Below are 20837 nucleotides of genomic sequence, written 5' to 3'. Positions count from 1 at the left end.
AACGTCGTGCTGCAGCAGGAGCTTCAGATCAAGTCCTCCCTCGCCACCGCCCGCGCCAAGAGTCAGTTCGAAGACGTTGCCAGCCTCTCAGCCTCCCTCCTCAATCTCTACCTCCCCTCCTCCCCCTCTTTCTCCCCCCTTCTGTCGTGGGTGGGGACACTTATATCATTACTTTGTCTTTTTTTGATTAGCGGGGAGGAGATTGCCGCGTTCAAGAAAGTGCTCCTCTTGGCACCCACCCTCTTTCTCTGATCAATCAATTACTACCATCCCGGCCCGGCGTGGCACACATTCTGCTTGGAATGAATTGGGGCCAGCTCCAACCCAATTTTATTTCTTGAAGGGGGGGGGGGGGGGGGGGGGGGGAGGGGCAAGGAGCACTGGTCGGGCTCTGCCGCAAGGCACATTTTTTACTTACCTTATCTTAATCTAGCTACATAGACATGGTATAAATGCACCTACACCTGCATTGGCTTCTGTGCCGCTGTATGTATTCATAGTTTGGTTGTGTTTTTTGTAGCTCTACTGAGGAGGTTACCTGGAGAGTCAGAATGGTTAAAAATGATGGGTGGATTGCACTGTAGGACCATTTTGACTGTGTGGGATTACTAATCTTATAGAATTATCACTTGGCTGTGTCCATGATGTCAACCCAAATCAATACAAAAAAGCACACAACATGACTCTCAATTGCCTGGGTGAAATTGGGCCTTGAACCAAAACATTTTGCTTGAACAATTGTGTATGTATTCTTCCATCAGATGTTGTATGTAAAGCCTGTGATTGGATGGTACAGGAACCAATGCAAGTATTTCTGGGCACAGCACATCTTGTATTGGTGCAAGGAGCCAAAAAATCCAATTGTCTGGGTAATGTCTCAGAGAGGTCCTGATATCCCAGAAATTGACAGGCGCTCTGAATCAAAAATTTCCCTTCTCACCAACGGAAAAAACCCTGATTTATATGCCTGCTTACTTCTGTTGCCACCCTCATTATCAACCAGGTTTATTACACTGTTAATCTAATCCTACCCCATCCACAAATAGTTTTAGCTAACATCAGGCATGTAGCTCACGGGTTCACAACCAGAAAGGTTATTCCAGACAATCAGGCATCCTCCATAGTTATTCTTCCCTTCCCAGTCAATCTCTTAGCCCCTAGGTCATGCTGAATCAAACTTGGTTTTGCCGTGACCGTGTGAAAGAGACATCAACATTTTCTGTGCTCATGAGTGGTTGTTAATTGTATAGTTGGGGGGGGGGGAGGAGGGTTGTTTGGAAGTATTTTGTTGAAGAGCTGATTTTTTTGTAGGATTAATTGGCTTCATCAATCATTGAGGTCATTGTGAGGGGGTGCATTTGCTTGAAAAAATTGACAAATCATGTACGCCAGGGACCCAGATTATGTTTTGTGGAGTCATTGTTGGAGGGAGGGCGGGGGGGGGTTCCAGTGAACCAAACAAAGTTGAGGGGCTTTGCGCTTATTGGGTTGTAAGCTTGGTAGATCAAGCGTGTTTGGGGAAGGGTGTGCTGATGGAAAAGCCAATGGCAAGGCAGTGGATGGTGGGTTGGGTCTGCACGGGAAACTTGGCTAGATTGCCAGGGGCTCTGCATGTATGTACTCCAACAGTTTTGGAGCGGGTTTATTTGTGTGGTTGGTGCAAGCTATGTTTGTGGCTGTTACAGCAATATCTGATTGCTGGGACTGCTTGAGGGAAGGGGTGAAAAAGGGCTCAGCCGGAGGGCTTGTCTGGGGGTGCCTTGGGGTGCTCATTCCGCCATGTGTGTTACGGGGTGCAGCTGGACATGGGGTGTAATTACTTAATGGTTTCAGTGTTGTTCAAATGACACTATATCTTTATTTTTCCACTTAAAATGCCAAAAACTTTTATCTCCACACCATGGAGCTTTTTTGGGGGTGGCTCCCTGGAGATTGCAGCGGCGCAGCCGCCTTGGCCTCTAGTTATAATAATAAACTACAAAAAGTTACAACAGAAATTCAGACAAATGCTAAAGAAACTACAGTAATGGCCAAATTAAATGCAATACACACTGATATTAACAGATTGGATATTACCAGTAAATTGGACCAATTAAAAATAGATAGTGAGCATGAGTCAGAAAACCGTGAAACTCAAGATGAAAACATAATTGAGATAATGGACAAAGTTGATAAACTTGAACAACTTATCATACACAATAGTGACAGTATGGCAGATGAAATCATCAAAATTAACAATAAGTTTGATGAAATGCAGAGTAAGCTTATGGCCAGCATGGATAACATAGCACAGAAAATTGGCAACAATATACAAGTGCAACCCCAAATCCAGACACCATACAAACAAGGAATAAAAGATGTACTACCACATCAACCCAGTAATCCTTTCAGAAGAATGGCAGAAGAGGAAACACCCTTGAGAAAGGAGTACACAGTACCACCAACACCATTCTTTAAAGAACAATCATATAATCCAAGTATCCAAACTATGAGGGATAACTCTAAAGATGTACCCAGAATTAAAGACTGGCCATCATTTAGAGGTGAAGGAGAATATGACCACCTGGACTTCATTAAAACAATTGATTTGTACCAAGAAGATTTTGAGCTTAGTGATTCCTCAATTACTGGAAGACTCAACAGCCTCTTCAAAGGTTGCGCCAAGCGCTGGTTCACAGACTTACGCTCAACCCATGGCAAACAATCTTGGGAATGGTGGAAAGACCAAATCAATAGTAAATGGGGAAGCCCAGCATGGCGCTTCAAAATTGAAAATAAATTTGATGAGAGCACCTTTGATATTGAAAAGGACAATCCACTTAAATGGGTCATCTCTCAGAAAGACAGATTGAAAGCCATTTGGCCCAATTTAACAGACAATGAAGTCCACCTGAGAATCCTCAAAAAATGTGGAGGAGATCTAGAGCATGCCATTAAAAGCAGACTACCCTACAATGCAAGTACAGAAGATATTGTTAACACATTAGAAGACATAACTACACGTACACGCATTGGCAGAAGGTACAAGCCTAAATATCAAGGAGATAAAACTGAGAAAACAGAAGAGAAGAAACCTTCTACTTCAAAAGACCAGAGTTATCAAAAGGATAAGAAGTGCTACAACTGTGGAAAAATGGGCCACACCTCACCCAATTGCCCTCAACCAAAGAAAAACATTAACAATGTTGAAATAGAGGCAGAAGAAACAGCTGAAGAGAAGACTCAATCAGACACAGAAGAAACACATGATGATGGGTCATCAGTCTCATCAGGGTCTTGTAATATGATCAACATAGACATAGCAATGGCTGAAGCTGAAACAGAGTACAACTTACCACAAGCATGGCATCCTGGACAACCTATAGGAAATATACAGGAAGCTAGACTGATGAAAACTAAACCTACAAGAGGAAAAGGCTACACAGCTGGTAAAACCAACATTACACATATACTGTTTAATGGTAGAGAAGCTGAAATGTTACTTGAAAGTGGTGCATATTGCTCAGTAGTACCTGAGACATACTTGAGAAAATTATGCCCAGAATACAAAGACATTCTTCTACCACTAGGAAAAGTAAAGATAAACAGTGCCAGTAGTACCATGAAACCAATAGGAGTATTTGAATGCCCCATAATAATTCCTCACCCAACAGGATCAGTCAGAATGACAGTGGAGTTCATTGTAATAGAGGATGCAGTAAGTAAACACTTCATCCTAGGAAATGATTACTTAAATATCTATGGCTTTGACATAACCAATAGCAGAGAAAGATACTTCACTATTGGGAATGACAATAAAAAGAAGAAATTCCTATTTAAATCCAAAGAGCCTTTACCTGTAGAACAAGTAGAAATACATGATGAAGAGAAGGAGAGATTTGGAAGAGAACAACTAGCAGAAGCTAATTTTAATGATAAACTGAGTGTAGATCAACTACTACAGTTACGCAACATGCTGTACAGGAACAAGACTGCATTTGCATCAGATAAAGAACCACTAGGAGCAGTCATAGGCCATGAAGTGGACATAACATTAAACATTGAGCGCCCCTACCCACCTTTACTAAGAAGACCAGCTTATCCAGCAAGTCCCAGAGCAAGGGAAGAGCTTGCCAAACACCTGGATGAACTAGTAAGGCTCAATGTACTCAGGAAAGTAGGGCATAATGAAGAAGTGGAAATAACCACACCAGTAATTATAACCTACCATAATGTTAAATCACGCATGGTAGGAGATTTCCGTGCACTGAACACCTACACAGTCCCAGACAGATATTCTATACCAAGAATACAGGAGACTCTGACTAACCTAGCTAAAGCTAAATACATTACAAGTATGGATGCTTTGAAAGGATTTCATCAGAATGTAGTGACAGAACGTGCAAGAAAATACCTGAGAATCATAACACATAAAGGAGTTTATGAGTACCTTAGAATGCCTTTTGGAATCAAAAATTCCCCATCACATTTCCAAAGAATGATGAATACCATCTTCTGTGAAGAACTTGGACTGGGATGGCTAATTATATACATAGATGACATAATCATATGCTCTGAGACTTGGGGAGACCATATGAGCAGGATAGAATTAGTTCTGACAAAGATAATTAATGTAAATATGAAAATCTCCCTAAAGAAATGTGCATTTGGATTTGCAGAAATTAAAGCACTAGGACACGTGGTTTCAGGACTAGCATTATGCATAGACCAGAATAAAGTAGCAGCAGTGTTACAGAAACCAGCACCTACAAATAAAAAAGAAATGCAAAGCTTTCTTGGGTTTGCCAGCTACTACAGACAACACCTAGAAGGCTATGCAGCTATGGCCAGAAGCTTGTATGAAATAGCATCCAATGATACAGCCTTTGAAATGACCACAGAAAGACACATGGCATTTAATAGAATAAGAGAACATCTGACCAGAGCACCACTATTACTAATGCCAGACTTTGAGAAACCATTTGTGTTATATGTGGATGCCTCAATGGAAGGACTAGGAGCAGCCCTCCACCAACTACAAATTATCAATGATAAACCAGTAGAGGGTCCCATTTGTTTCATATCCAGACAACTTAAGAAGACTGAGGCACGCTATGGAGCAAGTCAACTGGAATGCCTATGCCTAGTTTGGGCACTAGAGAAACTCCACTACTATCTAGATGGAAGTGTTTTTGATGTAATTACAGACTGCATTGCACTAAAATCACTCATCAATATGAAAACCTCTAACAGACATATGCTTAGATGGCAGATATCCATTCAAGTGTACAGAGGTAACATGACAATAATTCATAAAGAAGGGAGATTGCACAAAAATGCAGATGGACTTTCTAGATGGTCTCTACCAAACACACCAGACAATCCAGCCTGGGCGCCTGAAGACCCAGATGAACTGCCAATCATGGGAATTAGCATCACTGAACTAGAAGATGAATTCTTTGAAGAAATCAGAAATAGTTATAAACAAGACAAGAACTGTACATTACTAGTACAAATATTGTCCAAAACAGATTCAAAGGATGATGACCTGATTGCAGCATTAGACACAGCATGGAAAAAATCATACCAAGAGGGAAGATTCCACATGTTTGACGGAATCATCTATCACAGATCCAAACATACATGTGTACTAACTGTAATGGACAGAGTATTGATCAATACACTACTACATGAATGCCATGACAGTACATCATCAGGCCACCTATCTTCAGACAGAACAGAAGACAGGGTAAGGAATCTAGCATGGTGGCCAACATGGCAACAAGATGTAGAAACATACTGTACTACATGTGAAAGATGCCAGAGAGCAAACAAAGCAACAGGCAAGAGGTTTGGACACATGATAAAAATAGAAGAACCCACCAGACCATGGGAAACAGTTAACATGGACTGGGTCACAGGATTACCACCTGGAGGAAAGAAAAACTATAATGCATGTCTAGTTATTGTAGACAGATTTAGTAAAACACCTATATTCCTACCATGCCACAAAGATGATACAGCTATGGACACAGCCATAATGATTTGGCAACAAGTGATTTCATGGACAGGACTGTTCAAAAACATCATCAGTGACAGAGACCCCAAGTTCACATCAGATCTATGGAGAGGACTGTACCGCCTATTTGGTACTAAACTCTCCTTCTCAACAGCATACCATCCACAAACAGATGGGCTAGCAGAAAGAATGATTCAGACTTTAGAAGACATGCTAAGGAGATTCTGTGCCTATGGATTAGAGTTTAAAGACTCTGACAGATTTACCCATGACTGGGTCACACTATTACCAGCCTTGGAACTAGCCTACAGGACATCAACCCATGCATCAACAGGGAAAACACCAGCTATTCTAGAAAAAGGATGGAACCCCAGACTACCACAAGACAGCCTGAAAAAGGACTTGGTAGAAGTACATCCCACAGCAGCAAGCTTTAAAAATATGCTGGACAAAGCCAGAAAACACGCTCAACAAAGCATGGACAATGCATTTGAATACAGCAAAGAAAAATGGGACAAAAAGCATAAAGTACCCAGTTTCAAAATAGGAGATTTAGTATTAATATCAACCACAAACTTTACTAATATTAAAGGACCTAAGAAACTGAGGAATGCATTTGTAGGACCATTTGTAGTCAAAGCATTACACGGACCAAATGCAGTAGAAGTAGAACTATATGGAGAATTAGAAAAGAAACATCCTACATTCCCAGTAAGCTTACTAAAACACTATAATGAATCAGATGCTGAATTATTCCCCTTACGCAAGGAAATACCTGAAGCAGAAGTACCTCCACTTGAAGAGTCAGAGGAGAAGAAAATTCATAAGATCTTGAAAGACAAAAAGATCAGAGGAGAGAAAGATAAGTTATACCTTGTCAGATACAGGAACCCAATTCATGAAGATGAATGGCTACCAGAAAAGGACATTAAAGATGCGGATAAATATCTAAGAAGATTCAAGAACTCTAAACACAAAGATTAAATTATTTCAGAATTTAACCTTTTTTAGAGGGGGCGAGTGTCAGCCTTAGAGATACAACAAGTATCCAAAAGACTGCAATAACTTAATAAATAATAATAATTATTAAATTATTATTGCAGATTCAGATTCCTCATCATAAATTAAGGGGGGTCACCCACTCAAAGTACCCCCTTATTCCTATTCCTTCATGTACTAATTGTATAAATAAGAATTGGCCACAGAAAGCGCCCAAAATTAGTATTACATACATAAACTTAGTAAACAAACAGTGTACATAAAATTAAACTGTTATACATTAATGAGTAATATTACTCGTGTAAAAATACCCCGTGAAAGTATTATGTAGACTTCTACAGAAGCTCTTTCACATGACAATTGGTTATAAATATGTCATGTGACAGAGTCAGGGAAATTAGTCTATTTTAATACAATTAAAATACCCACAGCCAAGCCCTTTTCACGGCTACAACCCAGGATACTCCCATAGGGAGAAAAGGACTCAGTGTTTACGCCCACTGAAGTCCCCTCTATAAATAGAGGTCTATTTGGCCCTCAGGAAAAGATCCCCCAGACCATTCACCGCCCATAAACTGTAAGTTGCCGTGAATATTCTCCTCTGCTACAGAAGTAGCCACTTTTCCTTATAAACCATCCCCAGCACGTAAAATCCACTGGATTAAACCCTTTAAATCATCAAAAATCCCTTATTAGCATATTTAAAGCTTTATCCTTATAAGTAGTTGCCGTAAGACCACCGCCTCTGTCAAGCAGCCAATCAGCTTAAGCGCTTACCACCTACTTTTACGCCAAATTAATTCCCTGTAATCAATAATTACATATTATTAATTACATAATTAATTCCTCCTCTGTTACAGAGTGTAAAAACCCTTGTAGTGGCCATAATTGCCACGTAACAAGTTTGGTAATTTAAATTACCAGTGTTTACATCAGCACAGTTATAGTGCTAGGGCCCAAAACCCTTATTTTGACGGGTTTTTTGCCCTAAGCTTCATAAACAGAGCTGTCACATTAAGTGGGTCTCCTCCACTCAATGACCATTGAGTGGCAATCTACTTGTTCATTGTCCATTGACTGGGGTGTGTACTCCGCTTGATCGCCGGTCATCAAGGGGAGTGTGTACTCCACTCAATGGTTGGCCATCAAGTGGGGTGTGTACTTGGCTTGATGGTTGGTCATCAAGTGGAGTACAAATCCCACTCAATGGCCGGGGTCAGGGTGTGTTACCCCCCACAATGACCGGCGCAGACCAGTCATCAAGAGGAGATTTTTTTTTCCCCCGTAATTACCAGAAGAGACCAGTCATCAAGGGGTGTGTGTATGCCACTCAATGGCGGGTGATTGAGTGGGGTGTGTACTCCACTCAATGGCCAGTCATCAAGTGGGGTGTGCCCTGATTTATGGCTATGTGCTGTGGGCACTGCAAAAAAAGGAGACTTGGGCCCTGTTTGGCACCAATATAAATATAGGTGAAATAATCACCAATTAATTCAGTAAAAAATACAATATTCAACATAAAGCCACTATTTTTTTGTAGGAAGCCTACCAACTGTGAACTCAGAATAGACTTATCCAACCATCTTCAGTACCATCATACCATTATATTGCTTCACATTGGTCAAAAGCAATATAATTGTATTATGGTGCTGAATATTACTGAATCAGTTGTATCTGAGTTATCAGTTGAAGAGATCAGCACTGTAGGTTGCCTACAAAAAAGGTTTTGGAGGCTTTATGTTGAATTTTGTATTTTTTATTGAATTAATTGGTGATTATATCACCTATATTTATATTGGTGCCAAATGGGGCCTTGGAATGCACCCCAATGTACTCAATTTGGTATTTGCCAGCTGGAGTGCAAAGCCAAAATCCTTCACTGAAAAGGTGGAGTGCTTGGGGTTGCACTCCATTTTTTTGGAGTCCATCTATTTGCACTCCCCTATTTTGGTCAATTTTGGAGTACCCAGTTGTGTACTCCAACAAACAGCCCATCTGGAGACTCCATTTTTTGGGAGCACAAAATCAAGGCACTCAAACTTTTTTGGAGTGCTGGCCCCCCAAAGCCAAAAATGTGGAGTGCTGTGCACAAAGTAAAAGTTTGGAGTGCATTTAAGCTGACCCTAAATTTTTCTGGTGACTCAAATTAAGTGCGCAGTGTGCGCAGCGTTCCTGGTGGGATGATAAAAAAAGGGGGTTGAGAAATCAACTCCCACACACCAGGAAAAAACAATTATCACTTGTCAACAAGTGACATAGCAAAGTACAAAGGCGCCTTTGTACTTTTTTATGTCACTTGCAGAAAAGTGATCATTGTTTTTTCCTGGTGACAACTTGAAAAATTGACTCCCAAATGCAATTTACGTTGCGCGGACCACCTTGGGACGTCTTTCCCGGGTCCTTGCAGCCATATTTTGACCCGGGGGCGTTTTGGGAGTCGGAATTGTAATTCCGCAATCCCAAACGGGAGTTGGGATTTTAATTTTACAAAAAATCCCAGAAAATAGAGAAATATTTATATCTCCTCACTGGAGAACCCAAACACTCCCAAAATTTTACAGCAATCTAGATACACTGTCTAGAAAATATGTTGAGGTTTACAGCAGTAGAAACCATCAGGAAGGCCTTGTGGAACAGGGGGGTTAATTTGGCGGATTTCCTACTAAGGAAAACCCCCAAAACCTTATCTATGGTTCTCCAAATAGCCCCAATTTTTGTATGCCACAAGAATACACTCTTTAAAACATATGCTGAGCTTCACTGCATTAGCACACCTCAGGGACACCTTGTGTAGCCGGGGGTGATTTGGCGGATTTCCTACTAAGGCAAACCCCCAAAACCTTATCTACGGTGCTCCCAACGGCCACAAATTTTTCTGCCAGAAGAATACACTCTTTGAGACATATGTTAAGCTTCACGGCATTAGCACTCCTCAGGGAGACCCTGTGTAGCCGGGGGGCGGATTTCCTTGCCAATTACCGGGAGCGCAGCGGGAGGTGATAAGGTCCAAGAAGCTGTGGACCAAGATGTGCCCTCCGCGGCAAAAGCCCAGGGAGAGAGCCGCGCAGTGGAGAAGCGTTGGCGGCAGGTGGCGCAGCACGCGCAGGCTTGGAGCTGCGGATAGACCCACAGACCCAGCCGGGCGGAAGCCGGACGAGTCGGGAACTGTGTACCGTCGGCTAAGAAACCTTACCGGAACCAGCCCGACAAGGTTATACACCACCTACCGCCAGGTGTAGAATCTTTTTTCGCCAAGGAAACCTTATCGGAACGGGATAATCCTCATCAAGGTTTCAACCCCAACCGACTACCGAGAAAGGATAAGAGACACCTATTTTTTTCGCTTAGCTCTCTTTCATCCTTAGTCCTCACAACAAAAATGTCAAACTCAATGCAGCAAGCGACGGCATTCGTAAAACAATTAGCAGGAATTCAACCACAGCGCGAGGAGGGCACGGAAGATCCCGCAGCGACGCCACAAGAAGAGGTCGACGAGGTGCCAGACTTGAACCCACCCAAGAAAATCAAGAAAGGAGCCGTGGCGAAAGAAGCGACACGGAAGATCGCAACCAGGTCGACGTCGAAGGTCCCGGAAGATCCACCGCAACCAAGAGAGGCCCACCCAATCGCACACCAGTCGAAGGAGACCGACAGGTGGGAGGAACTGTTAGGAGGAAATGGTAGGCCGGGCGACAAGAGAGGTAAGCGCGCGGAAGCCAACATGCGGAGCACAAGGAACTCCAGAGGAACTAAGCAGAGAATTTCCTTACCGCTGTCAGCTCATATACCAGAGGAAATCACCGACGTATCCTGGAACGAGAGAGGACAGAACAAGAAAGCGCGACCAGGATCAGGTAAGTCGACAGATAGCCCAACGGAACCCAAAGGAATAAACCACAGGAAGTCTGACCTGGCATGGCTTATCCCACCAGCGTCCAACCCATTAGACACAGAGGCAGAACCGGTGGTCGCGTTGGAAGCGATACCCGCAAGGAAAGCCCAAGAGATGTTGGTGGCGATGGTCGAACGGGCAATGAAGGCAGAATCCGAGGGGAACCAGGCAATGGCTACTCGCTTCTACGACATCAGCGCCGGCCTAGGGAGAGCAATGTCAAAACCGGCCCCGGCAACACCAAGCCTTAACCAGAATCAAGAGGTACCGCCCCCCCTAATCATCCAGGGACTCAAAGTGCCGATCCCGACCGTCAAGGACAGCTATTCAACCGAAGGGATAGAAGAACCAAGCCCGGCAGGAAAACCCAAACCAAATACCACCGGAAGCATTTTGATTTGCGACGAATCTGCGGTCCCGACCTCCGTCGACGTAGGGTTGACCATTGTCTTCCAGAAAAACCTAGAGGAATTGAAAGGGCCGCTCCCATTGACCATCTTCAACAAAGAGTGGCAGGACAAAGCCATTATGCACTACGCAGAGAAGAGGCCAAAGTCAGAAGATAGCAGCACCGACCCATCCCGGTATTCTGGGTACCCTTACCCAAATGAATATTGCCAGACGTATAACGAGTGGTCGGTGAACCATCAAGGGTTCCACACGGCACTACTGAAAATCGAGACCGAAGCACACAAAACCTTTGCAGGGTGGCTCATCACTCACAAGAGGCACTGCGACGCAATCATCCTCCGAGACGGCTACATGACCGGATTGCGGTATGACATACAGGTTTGCGCAAACGTATTGGCGCACAGGGTGACACTCGGAGATGGCCGGCTTTTGGTGGCTAACATCTCGGTGTATCGAGAGGACGTGGTGAGAAAAGCCTACGGGAAGGCAAGAAAATTTGAAGAGGTTGACTTCCCAGACAACCCGTACTCAGCAGGCAGCAGGCGTTACGGATGGGACCCAACAACGGGTCAACCTAAGGCAAAAGGGGATAATGGAGGAAACAACCTACCACTGCACCTTTGCCAACCGGAAACTCGCCAGACTGACGGGCGACAACACAACCAGCAAAGACAAGCCTCCCCCAAACCGGCAAAGGCTCAAGAGAAGAGCGGCCAAGGCAATCAACGCCAAAGCCAGGGGGGCTACAAGGGTAGCCGCGACAACCCTTGACACAACGACTGCGAGGGTAACCAAAGAAGGAATTACTAGTAGCAACGGTGAAACAGATACTATACAATACAGTATCTTCAGATACTTGTGTATTGTATCTGTTGAAAAATACAAAATTGTAAATACAAATGTATTGTATCTGCCTGAAGATACAATACCATAGTATTGTATCAATAAATTATTAAAACTTGATTTTCTTGTTTTTTGCCACTGTGGACTGTATACAGAAAAACTATCAAAAAACATAAAAATACAGTATCTTGTATTGGGCTGTATTTGCAACAAGATACCAAAGTTTGAATACATTTGTATAGTATTGGTCTTTGAATACAATACAAATAAATATTATTGGGTGCAAAACAGATACAAATACAGGAAGATACAGATACATGTATTGTATTTGTTTCACCGTTGCTAGTAGGCCTGATCCCTAATTTAACTTTTCTCGTTAGTCAGAGAGAAAGTAAATCCACCAGAAGAGCATCTACAGGGATCGCACCCGCACCCCTTTTTTTTTGCCATCATTTGTTCTTAGTCTTGGCATCTCAAGAGATTAGAACCCAAATGTTCTTTCCTTCCTTTTCTTTTTGCCAGTTGGCACAATGGAAAATATATATATATATTTAAGGAATGTTTTGTGCTCCGGACGGGCGCAACAAAGTGATAGACAAATAGGTCCTCCTTTATGCCGTGAGAAAACCGTGAGAGAGTAGATTTCTGATTCAAGGGTACAAATTTCTACGACAGTGATAACAACAGAGACAGGAAGGAAACCAACGGTTATGAGGAGGTTAACGCAAGAGAACCAAACGGTGAAGAGAACCTAAAGGCCTGGCAACTAGGCTGGCCAATAAAGGTGTCCTGCGAGATGAATATACCGCGATGGCAAGAGGCTTTGGAACAGGCAAACCTCCTGGAAGAATTTGAAGATGTACTGATTGGTTTTGAACAAGGTTTTGACCAGGGTATCCCTAAACATATCGTCGACGGGTACAAGGAATACTACACCCCTCCAAATCATAGCTCCGCCCTACAGGCCAGGGCAAAGATTGAAGAGTCAATGAAGAAAGAAGTGGCAGCGGGAAGGATGCATGGGCCGTTCACGAGGGAGCAAGTAAACAAGCATTTCCCATTCTTCCGAACTAGCCCTTTGGGGGCGGTAATCAACAGTGATGGCTCCTTGAGACCAATCAACGATCTATCATTTCCAAACGGAGATACCAGAATTCCCTCAGTGAACTCATTCGTTGACTCTGACGAATTCCAGATGACATGGGACAACTTCAATATTGTGGCACAATTCTTAAAGAAGACCAAAGAACCGATCCTCCTAGCCATTTTTGACTGGGAGAAGGCATACAGGCAGATACCAACAAGACCAGATCAGTGGCCATATCTGATGGTGCGCGACTTTGAGGATGGTATACTGTTAGATACACGAATCGCATTTGGAGGAGTAGCGGGCTGCGGTTCATTCGGAAGGCCGGCGGACGCGTGGAAACAAATAATGCTAGCAGAGTTTGACGTACTTGCCATCTTCAGGTGGGTCGACAATAATTTATTTGTAAAAAAGAAAGAATCAAGCCTAGTCATGACGGACGTGGTAAGGAGATCAGACGACCTAGGGGTGAAGACAAACAAAGAAAAGTACTCCCCGTTTGCAGAGGAACAGAAATATGTCGGATTCATATGGAACGGAACCCAGAAGACTGTCCGGCTACCATCTGACAAACTCGCAAGACGAATTTACCAGATAAAAGAATTTCTGGAGACCGGAGCGGAGTTTTGGTATAACGAGGTGGAGATCATTGCCGGTCGACTTAACCACGTATTGTATATCCTCCCGCAGCTACAATGCTACCTATGCAGCGTATACAGGTGGCTGAAGAGCTGGGTCTATAGAGACAAGAGACAACCACTTCCAACCGACGTCAAAGAGGATTTCCGCGTCTGGCTGGCAACCTTGCAGAGCTTCAAACCCACGCGGCTGATAGGGTCATCCAAACCAACCGAAGTGGGCTGGGTAGGCGATGCCTCAACAAGTTTTGGGATTGGAGTTATGATAGGGGAAAAATTGGGCACAGTTCCTCCTCCGGTCGCGCGAAGAATTGGACAGGGGGATATCAGACGAGCTCGATATCAAGAAGGAGAGGATATCACGTTTGGAAACAATCACGGTACGGTTAGGTCTATTGATGCTAATCAAGTTAGGCGCAAGAGCGGGCAAAACTTTCATTGTGTGGACAGATAATACAACGATGGAGACAGCGGTGAACAAAAGGAAGTCAAAAGATAGGTTCGTAAATGAAGAATGGAAAGTCATCCAGAAGACACTGATAGAGCGTCAGATCAACCTAATTGCAAAAAGGGTAAAGAGAACCGCACCGACGCGCTCTCAAGGGGATCACGGTTTGGCCATAAACAGCGCAATCAGATACAGATAGACATACCAAAGGATCTAGAACAGCTCATTGAGCAGGTAGTAGAATGTTAACAAAATTTAACACAAATGTATGCAAGCGCAAGCGCTAGATAACCGCATAGCTAGTATGGGGCGTGAACAGGCTAGCTCTGAGCAGGGCTCCAGACTCCTGGAGTTGAGGGTTGGGCTCAGACCTTTAGAGAGTTCTATCCAGGGAACCTGGAAGGAGCCTGGTGACCCAAGGGTCACGGCCCCCCTCTTCTCACAAAACCATGAGGCAGAAGTCAATTCTGAGGATGGTAAAATAGTGTGAAACAAGGGGAGGCCATTATCCACAACCCATACTCGGGCAGCTTGGAGAGAAGAGGAATCTCGGGCTACCCTAGACAACTACAGGAAATGGATTCAAAGTAGTTGTTGAAAGAGTCTACCAAACAGGAGGGTGTAAGTAACACCACAAGACACCACTGCGGGCAGGGATGGAAGAACAGAGGATTGGATACTAAGGCAAACCCCCAAAACCTTATCTATGGTGCTCCAAACGGCCCCAAATTTTTTCTGCCATAAGAATACACTCTCTAGAAAATATTTCAAGCTCCAAGGAGGTATTACACATCAGGAACACCTTCTATTGACCGTGGTGTAGCGTAGCGCAGCGCAGATGCACTATTTTTTAGTGTAGCGTTAGTGCAATTGCGCCTATCTGCGCTAACGCTACGCTAAAAGCTGAAATGGCTTTTCACCCTGTGCGCGTACCTTTAGCGCAGTTGCGCGCAATTGCGCTAAGGCTACACTAAAAAATAGTGCATCTGCGCTGCGCTACGCTACACCATGGTCAATAGAAGGTGTTCCTGATGTGTAATACCTCCTTGGAGCTTGAAATATTTTTTAGAGAGTGTATTCTTATGGCAGAAAAGATTTGGGGCCGTTTAGAGCACCATAGATAAGGTTTTGGGGGTTTGCCTTAGTAGGAAATCCGCCAAATCCGCCCCCCGGCTACACAGGGTCTCTCTGAGGAGTGCTAATGCCGTGAAGCTTAACATATGTTTCAAAGAGTGTATTCTTCTGGCAGAAAAATTTGTGGCCGTTGGGAGCACCGTAGATAAGGTTTTGGGGGTTTGCCTCAGTAGGAAATCCGCCAAATCCCCCCCGGCTATACAAGTTGTCCCTGAGGAGTGCTAATGCCGTGAAGCTTAACATATGTTTCAAAGAGTGTATTCTTCTGGCAGAAAAATTTGGGACCGTTTGGAGCACCTTAGATAAGGTTTCGGGGGTTTGCCTTAGTAGGAAATCCGCCAAATCAGCCCCCGGCTACACAAGGTTTCCCTGAGGTGTGCTAATGCCGTGAAGCTCAGCATATGTTTTAAAGAGTGTATTCTTGTGGCCTAAAAAAATTGGGGCCATTTGGAGAACCATAGATAAGGTTTTGGGGGTTTCCCTTAGTAGGAAATCCGCCAAATTAACCCCCCTGTTCCACAATAGAGATGGCACTTGGAAGCTGGCGGGTACCCGTCACACTTCAGCACATAATTCTATGCGCCTGCAGGTGCCCATGGCGGGTGCCAGGGTTTCCATTTTAGTAAAAATACATGCAGGGAGCTGCACACGTGCAATGGGTACCTGCAAGCGCATAGAATTATGTGCTGAAGTGTGGCGGGTGCCAAGTTCCATCTCTATTCCACAAGGCCTTCCTGATGGTTTCTACTGCTGTAAATCTCAAAATATTTTCTAGACAGTGTATCTAGATTGCTGTAAAAGTTTGGGAGTGTTTGGGTGCTCCAGTGAGTAGATATAAATATTTCTCTATTTTCTGGGATTTTTTGCAAAATTAAAATCCCGACTCCCGTTTGGGATCGCGGAATTACAATTCCGACTCCCAAAACGCCCCCGAGTCAAAATGCGGTCGCGAGGACCCGGGAAAGACGTCCCGAGGCGGTCCGCGCGACGTAAATTGCGTTTGGGAGTTGATTTTTTAATTTGTGGGAGTCGATTTCTCAACTCCCTAAAAAACTTCTGGCGAAATCCAATTGTGAACCCCTCTATTAAATATGTAGTTGCAACACGAGTATGCCCCTGGTCTTCTATTGAAGAGTACAGTGCCCGGCACCACTCCTCGACTTGCCGGCAGCTATTGGCTGGTGTCGGAGCTCATCCGGGAGGGATGTCCAAACCAGTTCATAAGGAGAGCCTTCTATCTAGTCCAGCCGCCGAAGAGCCCTGTACAGAAAACAATTTTTTCAGTCGACGAGTTCCCCACCGGCCATCCCCCCGTCAGTTTCTCGGAATACGAGGAATTTGAAGAGGCTAGTCAAGCCATCAACGATGGCTCTAAATTTCGGCAGAGACGTTCGGTTACTCAGTCTCCTCATGTTAATCGTCCTTGTCGGTATGTTCTCAGGAATGCAATCGGAAGCAGGGATCGGGCACCTTGGATGGGAAGAACGCGCGCCCGGCCTTAATGATATCTTTCAATATCCGGCCTCTGGTTCATCGATGGCCACGGCGGCTGGACAAGCTGATCACCATCAGCCATTCTCGGCCGATTATGTCCACCCTTTTGGCCTTCCAGCCGAACCATCAGCTCCCGACAACTTCTACCCCCTACCAGACCGTTATCATTCCCAAACTACTGCTGACGAACGTCCCACTGAATCCGAGGCTCATGGGTTGGACATGTCTTTTGCCTCCGTACTATTTGGACTCCAGTCGGGGGACCCACATGACCTCGAATCGCCGGATTACCTCCTAAAGCTTCTCCGAGACGGAACACTAGGCCCACATGACCTCGCGGCGGTAGGGGCTTCGCAAGCAGATTCTGGTGTACCGCAAGTATTGGATCGTCAAATTCATACAACCGCAGTTGCTGGTCTGCCAGACATGCCCGCCGTCTCGGAGTATAAATTCCCGCCTTCCTCCGTTGCAACCTCCGGACCCAATCAAAGGGTCCAGCCTGTGGTGAAACCCCTTAAACCTCAGACTCTTCGTGCTACTCGCAAGAGGAGGGAACGGTCGGACAATGTCCGATTGGAAAGTTTGGACGTCCCACTTCCGTCCGGAGAAAACCAATGGCCCCAACTCTTTCGAATGACACCTGCGCAGGGAGGACTAGTGTTTCCTCGGGATTTCTTTGTACCTAATAATCCATCAACTCCGGTTGAAAATTGGGAAGCGCGTTTGATCCGGACACAGATACCATAAAACGGCTCACTCGTTATCCCCGAGGACAAATTCTTCAAGTGCTATAAAAATTATGTCGAGCCTGTCAAGTCACGCTCCGGCGTCTTGGATAAATCCTATCACGCGACAAGAAGCACTAGAATGGCGAAAAAAGTACGCGAGTTTTTGCCTCACTGTAAACAATGGTATCAGCATTGGTTCGATGAAACTGGGATAGACTTCGAAAAAAATCTCCTTCAACCTTACTTTCGCCACATCAATCGCATCGGGCTCATCTTCCCCTTGTTCCTGTTTTATGTTGAGATGATATGTTCGATCGTCCCGAGAGAAGAGAAGATCACCCTGGCGACTGAACTCGAAGGCGCCCAAGACAGCTTCAACATTTTGACAACAGCCTGGATGCACCCGAGCTCGGGAAATCATCCGCAGGCCATTGCAACCGCCATCAAAAGTCTTACAATAAAGCTTCCTGTTGATGGAGCCAGAGCGATTAATCCCATCGTCTGGACTTTTTTGGAGTTTTGGATGGCCACTTGCTGGAGGAAAGAAGTTTTCCATGACCCAGAATCAACCTCGGATGCTATTTCATCAAGGATCAAAGAATTCGTCAATAATGTCTTCTATCATTCCTATTCTGCTCAGCACCAAATGTACATTCATAGGATATATTCAGCTCATTATCAACCACACATTTCTATGTTGAAACTTTGACTACCTGAAAATCTAGGTATTATGTATTGATTTATGGTGTGGTCATAATAGTATCCCAGTTTACTAAATCCACACAAACGTGGAAACTAAGGCCCCGTTTGGAGCCAATATAATCTGGGCAATTTATGAGTTTTTTTGCCTGACATCTTATGAGACATCTGATCAGGCCTGCCAAAACCTGATCAGATGTCACAACAAATCACATTATATTGTGTGATTATATCTGGTCCAAACAGGGCCTAAGATCTAATTTTTGGGGTTCAAATTGCAAGAAGAAAAAAGAAGAAAAAAACCTGCAACAGAAGGGCCAAAGAACAAAATCCCAAAAGCCCTGTGGATTGACTGAGGGGGTTAGAAGGGTGGGTTTGGGCTAAAAAAAAAGTGCCTAAACCCCAAACTTTTGTGGTGAGTTGGGTTGGGGTGGGTTTGAAAATATGCTCCCTAAACCAAACTTGGGGCTTGTTGTTTTTGGGACAGGTTGCCTCAGGTTGGGGCTAGCCCTAGATTTTTGAGCCAATTATAGAAAACTGGATAGCTCATGTATTGGCAAACTTAGCACAAGTCTCTTGCCTGCTGGGGGGCACACTGTGAAGCGCCTCACACAAATGGAGGGACTTGCATGCAATCCCTGTGAGTCTTGGAAGAAAAAGTCCCAAACTTTGGGAACACCACTCCCGTTTGCAGATTTATGTTGCCAGGACCAAATCTTGACCAAGTCCAGAAGTCAAACTAGCCCCTTTTTTGGGAGTTTTTCTCCCAAAACGGTTTTTTTTTGAGTCATCACTAATGATTATCTATATTTTTTTATTATCCACCATAGCCATAACTTTCTGGACCTACTTTGTGCATCAGCAGAAAACTCTTTGGGCACAGAATTGAATGTCCCCCAATGTTGCGCCCGCTGTGTGCACAAGCCAAAAAATACTTTGCGCACAGCAACTTCCCCCAAAAGTTCCTCCCAAAGAAAGAGTGGGTTTTTCCGGATTTGTTTTTGACAGATCAAAGGAGGGGGCCTTACTTACCTCCTCCAAAAAATATTGGATTTTTTGGAGGTGTCCTTGTGATGTAAAAAAATATAATATTGATCCAAAATAAGGCACCTGCTACCCCAATAGCCCACCCCGGAGACTTTTCACCTGCCAAAACCCACTTGGTTGGGTACCCAGCCCCTTGAAAAGCAAGTTTGAGGGGCAGCAGCTCCAGGCCCTGCTAACCCCCAGCTGGCACAGGCCATTGAGCGGAGTCAGCCAGCATATTTACACACGTGCCACAAATTACCAGTCATTGAGGGGATTATGTACTCCTCTTGATAGCCACTATGTCCCTGTCATTGAGTGGAGTACATACTTCCCTTGATGACTGGGTCCGTTCCGGTTGTGGAGAGGAGTACATACTTCCCTTGATGACCGGGTCCGTTCCGGTCATCAAGGGGAATGTTCACTCCTCTGAACGACCAGAGAAATCAGGTCACCAAGGTGAGTGTGTACTCTTTTCAATGGTCGGAACAAGGTGTCCATTGAGAGTAGTACATACTTCCCTTGATGACCAAGTCCGTTCCAGTCATTGAGGGGAGTGTTCACTCCTCTCAATAACTGGAGCAACCAGTTCACCAAGAGGAGTATGTACTCCTCTCAAGAATGAAAGGAATGTTACGGTCATTGAGGGGGGTAATTTAATTATCTTGGCTTTTGGAGTAATTGGGTTACCTAATACCAAGGCAAGTATGTACTCCTCTCAATCATGACCCAAAAGGCCCTCTCATCCAGAGGATTGAACAGCCCCCTGATGACTGGCACAGAGTGGCCATTGAGAGGAAATCCACTCTGTAACAGGACTGTTTAAAATTACAGGACTATAGAAATGGGTCTGTGGCGGAGCAAAAGCTACACACGGCAAAAAGAAACTGAGGAAAACTCAAGTCTGGGATTTCCATCTAGATAGAGATGGATGAGGAAAAGGAACAACAACTCAAGAGAGGCCATATTGTTAGGGCCTACAACAGCAGAGACAATTAACAAATGGAATAGCCATTGAGTGAAGAACTCAACAGTACAGACATGCAGGTGTGTACAAAATTTGTGATGTGAGTGAAACAGAATGAGACTAAACTAAGAAGGATGTGCCCCTGCATGTGACATGCATGAGGCATTGGCTTCCTCAACTCTTGGCCCGCAAGAGGCCGGAGCAGGAATTCCATAGCGCGTACAGTGCACCCATACTATGGACGCCTGTCACCTAACCAATTGTAGCACACCTACACCTTGAGGCTCAATGGCCGGTAATTTGTAGCACATTTACACATGTGCTGTCTGTTCATCAGGGGAGTTTTTAACTCCTCTCAATGCCCTGTGCCAACCATTGGCACGGCGGCTGGGGGTTAGCCGTGCCCAGAGCTAAATACTTTTTTGAGGAGGCAAGTAAGACCCCTCCTTTGATCCGTCAAGCAAAAATCCAGA

The 20837-nt window shown here is 44.5% G+C and overlaps 2 protein-coding genes across 2 annotated transcripts; both read left to right on the top strand.

Moving 5' to 3' along the window:
- Positions 1–10376: 10376 nt before the first annotated feature.
- PtA15_12A276 (uncharacterized protein) lies at positions 10377–12071 on the top strand (the record flags this gene model as incomplete). Its single annotated transcript, XM_053161868.1, has 4 exons — positions 10377–10698; positions 10777–10851; positions 10930–11201; positions 11967–12071. The coding sequence occupies 4 exons, from the start codon at positions 10377–10379 to the stop codon at positions 12069–12071; spliced, it is 774 nt and encodes a 257-aa protein (XP_053025843.1).
- A 4744-nt stretch (positions 12072–16815) lies between these two features.
- Positions 16816–17691, top strand: PtA15_12A275 (uncharacterized protein; the record flags this gene model as incomplete). Its single annotated transcript, XM_053161867.1, has 1 exon — positions 16816–17691. One exon carries the CDS (start codon positions 16816–16818, stop codon positions 17689–17691), a length of 876 nt encoding a protein of 291 aa, XP_053025842.1.
- Positions 17692–20837: the final 3146 nt, after the last annotated feature.

Source organism: Puccinia triticina, chromosome 12A, assembly GCF_026914185.1.
Source record: "Puccinia triticina chromosome 12A, complete sequence".
NCBI lineage: Eukaryota > Fungi > Basidiomycota > Pucciniomycetes > Pucciniales > Pucciniaceae > Puccinia > Puccinia triticina.
The sequence above is the reverse complement of the archived record's forward strand: the minus strand, read 5'-3'. Positions and strand labels throughout refer to the sequence as shown.